This window comes from Rhopalosiphum padi, chromosome 2, assembly GCF_020882245.1.
Source record: "Rhopalosiphum padi isolate XX-2018 chromosome 2, ASM2088224v1, whole genome shotgun sequence".
Classification (NCBI taxonomy): Eukaryota; Metazoa; Arthropoda; class Insecta; order Hemiptera; family Aphididae; genus Rhopalosiphum; species Rhopalosiphum padi.
This window is the reverse complement of record NC_083598.1, coordinates 26,536,998-26,544,198: the sequence shown is the minus strand read 5'-3', so window position 1 is coordinate 26,544,198 and position 7,201 is coordinate 26,536,998. Positions and strand designations below refer to the sequence as shown.

Sequence of the window (7,201 nt, the reverse complement as noted above, 5' to 3'; positions counted from 1 at the left end):
AAAGCGCCCTGTAAGGGAATAACATGTAAAAAAAAAAAAAAAAAATATTAAGTAACATTTATTTTACTATAATATTATTTAATATACATATTGTATTTTATTTTTTTTAATACATTTTTTGTTATTTATTTTCATTGTATATAATATATGTATACTAATATATTTATAACTTTTTTTAATAAAATAACAATTTTAATAGTTTTCTTAACAAAATAATCAGTCTTTTTCTTCTAAGAATATAAATTATTAAGAAACTAATAAAAATAAAAAACAAATTCAAATTCACAATAATATATTTTTCTAAAAAAATTTTATATAAATTAAATCGGTATAACAATCAGTAATCTAGAATTTACTATTTATGATAAAATACAGCCCATAAAAACCCAAATGCAAATAAACATATTAACAGTATAATATATAATGAATACTTAATGTAACGCATATGTTGTGAAAGAACGCGATTGGAAATTTCTAAAGTAGTAACCTGAAAAAAAATTAGATTTAACAAATTTATTTCAATTCTTCATAATAATAATAATAATAACTAATACGAGTACAATATAATATTTTATAGGTGGGTTTTTTAAGTATAAAGTATATAAATATATTATATACTGAGTGATTATTTTATCAAACAACACTCATTAATTCAAAATCTATAAATATTTTGAAGCAGAATATATTCCAAGGTACTTCAATATGACGATACATAAAAATCGAAATTTGAACAAGTAGCTTATAAGTATTTAAAGTTTAGTTAAGCAGAGTAGACTAACATTTTACAAAGCATACCCCATTACTTCGTTCACAAAAACTATTTTATATTCATTTTTATATTTATTTTTATGTATCAAAATATTCCAAAAAGTATTATGCTATTATGCATAAGAATATGAAATTAAAAATGTATGTTGTTCAAAAAAGTAAAAAACTTCAAAATATATAAGATTTAATAAAAATATGTTTTATTTCAACTGGAAATTAAGAAAAAAAATTATCTTAGTATTATATAATTATCAGTAGCGTGTCATACATGTGTGCGATGTGTGCAAATGCCATTAAATAAGTATTAATAATAAGTTATGTACGAAAAAGTAAAAAATTATTTTTCAATTTCAAATGGTTCTCATTTTCTCAATCTGATAACAGTATATTATCCTTATAAAATATAAATTAATGTATATCTATATTATTTAGAATAAAAAGATGTAGGAGGGAGGACTCTTTTAGTTTTGCACACAGGCCCATTTTTGAGATAAACCGCCACGGATAATTATATATAATAATAAGGGTTATTTGATAAAAAAATCATTCTGTATACATAATACTGTAGATTAATAACAATAACACCGCCAGTTAATAAAAATAAAATAAACAATTAGAACTGGTTTGATTGTTGTTGTTTATTATTTTTTTTTAAAGTAGAAATTGAAACTTTATAAGTCAATAATATTTGAATAGAACTAATTTTACAAAATCAAATTTTTATGTTTTTGAAGAATTTTGTCAATATTTGACCTTGTGAAATCTTGTATGAAATTTTTAACTGTTTATGGCGAGCATAATATTTTATTATTAACATTTATCGGAAAAAAAATTGAAAAAAGTGTATATAAATATTTTATATATAAATAATATAAGTAATACTTACATACATTAAATAAATATTTAACTAATATAAATAGAATAAAATTATTTGAAAGTTTATAATTTAAAGATAATTTAGAGTAGTTTAAAGTATTTAGTAATTGAAAAAACAAATATGTACAGAAATAAAAATACTTTACCACTTTCATTAGTTTGTCAACTTTTTGTTCAAGATCATTATTATGATTTTGATCATAAGAATTCCAAGTATTTACTGTTTCATTTTCATTAGAAATTTTACATTTTAAAATATGTTGTTCCTTAGTTTCCCATTGTATCTAATAGATAAAATAAAATAAATAAATAATTTTTCATATAGTTTTAACTTTATCCATCATACAAATTCAGAAAATCTATAAATATAATATGTTTCAGTATTTGTTTGAACTGTTATACATATTAATTTATTCCTTTAATATGCTCTGCACCACAAGAGACAGCAATCCGGAGGTAACCAAAACATGTCGTACACCAAGCATCACCTAGCATCAATCTCACGGCAACATCAGCTGTGATAGTGGAAATGTTATTACATGGTGAACGGAAAAATTGCCATCTCTTGTAACGCAGATTTTAATATCAATTTTATACTTAGAAAATAAAATTAAAAATATTTTAAATTTATATTTTTATTAATAAGTATAAATTAAAAATACCTTCCACATTTCTGCTATATCTTTAGTCTCTACAACAGGAATTACTAGGACTAAAAATTTATCTCTCATCACATCGGTTTGTTTTATTGACATTCCATTCAGTACAAAAGTGACTTTTATACTTTCTTGAGGTGTGAGTGTACCTGTACTTGGACGAACTTTATACTTAACAAGACAAGTAGTTTTTATCTAAAAAATGTAATAAAATGTAAACATATAAAATCCTAATATTTGTAAATACTTAAAAACTAACATTTGACTTACTTTGAATGCAATTGGATCTTTATAATCATTTATAAATGTGAGTGTTGCCATTAGTTCATTATAGCCATTGCTATTATCCTTATTGAATGTAAGTACTTCACTAGGATTAATTTTTAGTTTAAGTTCTATAACATAACAATTATATAATAAAAAATGCTTTTTATTAAAACAAATAACTACAAATATTTACCTTTTGGCATACATACTATATCTCGAATGTCTCCTGAGCCATTTTTTACTTCCATTGTTTCTGCAAAATGAACCTAAAAATTAAAATATTGATTGTTTTGTAAAACATAGTTAAAATTTCATTCTCATTTAATTGAAGCCCTAAAACTTCAATAGTTTTAGAATAATATTTGATCAATAAATGTTAAACCTTTTTCTTGGTTTCTTCAACTCTTTTAGTTTCTGACTCAAAATTAAACTTATAATTGTCTTCACCACCCCAACTGACCATTATTGATTCTTTTGATACATATTCATTTAAGTTATGTTTACTTAGGAATTTAATTTTTTTCACAGCTTTGGCTGGTAACCATGTTTTGATTATTTTAAAAGCCGCTAAATAAGATCAATTTTGTAAAACTAAATTATTTAGATAGAAAATAAAAAATGTAAATAACAAAAACTTACCATTTAAAACCCATGGCATTTCATAAATTATAATATAATTTAAAAAGGCTGGATAATACATTTTAAGTAAATTTATTAAGTAATTTGTAAATTCCATATCAAGATTACTTAAACCAGAACCCATCATATCAAAAAATATTGTAATTTGATCACCATTAGTTAACCTATTAATTATAATATCACAAATATAATATATTATAGTTAAAATAATTTAATAATAAATTACCTTTCCATTCTTTCAAACCAGTATACAGCACACTTTTTACATTCCTCGGAATCTTTAGAAGCTTTAAAATGCAATTTGCATCGAATAATGAACATAAGTTTACCATCTTTATCTACACCATGAGGAAACATGATTCCCTCCTCTAAGTAATCAATTCTTACTGTACCGTTTGATTCACTCATTTCTAAAATTCAAATAAAGAATAAAAACAGTTATGAAAATATGGAACATTATAATCTTTTGGTATATTTAATTATATTACCATTAACACCAAATGATTTTCTCCATTCGCAAACATTCCATAACATGGATAGAGCCTCTTCTTGATTACCTTCAGTATGAATTAAAAACCGTTTAAGCCATGAATCTGAATTATTTATTTTGGCAAGATCCATAGGATGAAACACTTCTGTAAAGTACAAAAATAACAGAATGTTTATCATTATGTTTAAATTTAAAAATAAGGGTGATATACTGAATATATAAACAATAATTATAATTAGTTGGATTTAATAATAAAATTTTCAAATTTTCAAATGTGACCGAACTGAATTATGTGAAATATCATAGGAATTAAAATATCTAATATACTATTGTATACTTAAAATAATATTGAGTAAATTTACCATTTTGTTCATTGAGTTTATCTTCGAATGACTGTCTTAATGCTGAAATGCTTTCAAGTGAAATATCCATAATGGTATTAAAAGAAATTAATACATTAATTTATTGTACTTGGCTAGAAACAAATAAAAGATAGGTAGTTGATTTAAATCATTTGTACGAATTAATTCTAATTTCGTAGAAATAATTAAATAATTAAATTGAACAATTAATGTGTACAAGACGTTAAATTGTGTAAAACTGTGTCATTTGTCGTGCTGTAAATTTTTAAGTAAACTGTATTTTTTTTTATCTTATTTTATGCCGTATGGGACGTAGGTCTTCAATTGTTATCATTTATTAATTTATCAATAATTTATCTACTACCGCCACAGATTATTCTGTGGTACAACTACTACACTACAGGTACTACTACTACTGTTAATATCCAATGTATATTACTACACCAGAACCGTAGAATTTTTTAGTTTGGGTATATTAATATAATATTTATATTATTTAAGCATTATGTTATATTATTAATTTATTGTTATGTGCGTTTGAAATTATATATAAGTATAAAGTTGGTTATTTGTCCAAATCATAAACCTATATATTATTATATTTATATACCTACCCACCACCTAGTCATTATAGTTTATACTTTATGGTTTATAAATTATAAATATAGCATACTAAAAAAAATATAAATTAAATAAGTAAATAATAATAATATAAATATACCTACTAAATGTTCTAAATTACCAAATTCAGGAGTCCAAGAGCCCGGTAGCACAGAATTTGGAATAGGTACATTTTAAGATTTATAGAAAAGATCCTTTTAGATAGTTTAGATGGATAGTTACATAAATACATAATATATTATTAAATACTAGTCGCAATTTAAAATAAATACCTATATGGCTATATAAGTATCTATTTATCTTAAATCGTGGTACCTATATACTATATGTCCAATAAATCGACTTACTCTGTTATAGTATATGTATTGCCGATGTGCCGTACTGCCGTGTAGAAACTGGTAGGTAGTTATGTATAATATTGACTATTTTTATTGGCTGATACAAACAACAAATATTTTTATTCCAAAATTATATTTTTACTTTTTAATAAAATGAATAATGTGCTGGATTCGTGTCGCGTTGCTATTAACCGTGATTTATTGATCATCGCATTAACCGTCCAGTAATAAGTTCAACGCACCGCACCTACAATATACTTATACAGTTATTACAGAATAGGTAGGTATACTTAATAGTTAATTCGTATTTCGTATGCTGAACTGTCGTGCGTGCGTGTGCGCATTACAATATAGTAACACTGGCAAACGACGAACAGCAGAATTTGGTTTTGAATGGTTTTGTTAATTTTAACATTTACACACATAGGTATTATCCACATCGTCCAGTTCATTATGTGCTTTTTACCTATAGAGTATAGGTGCATTATATTATATTATTATAATATTTGACATTTACCTAAACCTAACCCTTTTAACGTTTGAACTCTTAACGACTAAATGTCAAGTGTCTCAAGTTTGACGTTATTATAATATTATAAATTATATAGATACCAGCAACGCGTGCTTACGAATTTCAAAACTTTTATAACGACGACATAACGTTAAGTATAAATATAATACTATGTCTATGACTTATTAATTATTTTGTATTATATTTTTTATAGTATGGGGGAGGGGGCATTCGTTGTTCATTTAAATATAATTGACGTTATAGGTACCTAAATCATAAATATTTATAAATATGTTTCAATGTATGTCATGAGTAATTGTATTTATAAACATGCATTTCAATATCAATTTCTTCGTAATTCGTTGAATTATTATTTTTTTTAATTAAAAAAAATGAGATTCCTATAAGTATTTTTATGATTGTTTGTATATTGTATATAAACAATCAACGGACAATTGTTTATATACAAACATTACATTTTATTAATATAGATATTTAGTAATTTTAATAAAAAATTGTAAATACCTTAAGTCAGTAAAATAATATAAAAAGACCCGAAATGTTTCAAAATACTTATAGGTCTGATAATTATTAATATGCAAACCTTATTCCGTGAAATAATATCTATAGACAATAGTTAAGTAGATATTCCAGTTTCAACAAAATTGTATTATTTTATTTATTGAAATAAACGCCAAAATTGCCAATTGGCTCAACTGCACAAGTACAGAATAATATATAGGTAAAGTAATACCATAATAAGTAAATTAAATATAACATAATGCATACACAAAATACAATATACCATAACAGTATTAAATATTATAATAAGATTAGTTGACATCTATGCTATTAAACTTTTATATTATGCTCCTACAACATCATAAGACATCATTATTAAAAGACCTTTTTTATTGACCAAACTGTTGTGAGATTTATTTAAGTACTTAACATTTAATTCGTAAAAACCAAATTTTAAAATAAAATTACCTATAAATTCAATATTGACAAACCGATAGCATATGATGAGTCTTTTTAAAACAAGTCAAAGAATATTTTTTTTCATAACTATTTTATTGTAGTACTTTATAAAACGTATATATTTCTCGTTTCCTGGTATAAATAATTATTTAATTAGTATTCAATAAAAAAAAATGTATGCAAGGTAACTATAAGATAAGAATAACAGTGTTAGGTAATTCTCCACACCACCTTTATTATTAAACGACGTACAATAATAACATTGTCCGTATGGGAGTTACCCATTTGCGCCAAAAAAATTTAATTCATTTTGGGTATAGCCCATTTGCGCCAAAATAAAAAAAAGGTATGTTTTTTTCGACCGCCCATTTACGCCAAATTTACTTGTTTAAACATTTTACATTAAATAATTGGTTAATTCGTATATTTAAAAGACGTCGTTTCTGTAACGTATAATAAAGTTATTTTTATAAGTCTGTCAATAGTAGTATTAAAAATATATCTAACCCCAAAAAAATTCATAAGCTAAAAAAAGATTAAAAACTACTTTAAAAGCAATAGAAAATTATAAAATATTATATTATAAATATTATTGATTATTATTATTAAAATTGACTATGAGTTAAATAAAATTCTAACTGTTGTTTATTAATTGAGAAAAAAAAATATTATTTTATTATAATTATACCAGG

General features: G+C 23.6%; 1 protein-coding gene across 2 annotated transcripts; it reads right to left on the bottom strand.

Moving 5' to 3' along the window:
* Positions 1–275: 275 nt before the first annotated feature.
* LOC132922608 (motile sperm domain-containing protein 2-like) lies at positions 276–5,291 on the bottom strand. Of its 2 annotated transcripts, XM_060986201.1 has the most exons (11): positions 5,027–5,291; positions 4,059–4,171; positions 3,695–3,841; positions 3,433–3,616; positions 3,207–3,370; positions 2,950–3,134; positions 2,761–2,833; positions 2,571–2,695; positions 2,307–2,495; positions 1,791–1,928; positions 276–487 (listed from the first exon to the last, which is right to left on the bottom strand). In XM_060986201.1, exons 2-11 carry the CDS (start codon positions 4,126–4,128, stop codon positions 356–358), a joined length of 1,407 nt encoding a protein of 468 aa, XP_060842184.1. In that variant the 5' UTR covers positions 4,129–4,171; positions 5,027–5,291; the 3' UTR covers positions 276–355. The 2 variants fall into 2 exon arrangements, with proteins under 2 accessions (XP_060842184.1, XP_060842183.1); XM_060986200.1 differs by lacking the exon at positions 5,027–5,291 and having other exon boundaries at positions 4,059–4,370.
* Between the last annotated feature and the right edge of the window lie 1,910 nt (positions 5,292–7,201).

What these genes read in the sequence shown, in the direction of transcription:
- LOC132922608 (XM_060986201.1), bottom strand. Translation starts at nt 4,128, where the DNA reads ATGGATATTTCACTTGAAAGCATTTCAGCATTAAGACAGTCATTCGAA. An exon ending in TAAACTCAATGAACAAAATG is followed by an intron (nt 3,842 to 4,058) that starts GTAAATTTACTC and finishes TGTACTTTACAG; the next exon opens with AAGTGTTTCATCCTATGGAT. An exon ending in TTGAAGAAACCAAGAAAAAG is followed by an intron (nt 2,834 to 2,949) that starts GTTTAACATTTA and finishes TTTAATTTTTAG; the next exon opens with GTTCATTTTGCAGAAACAAT.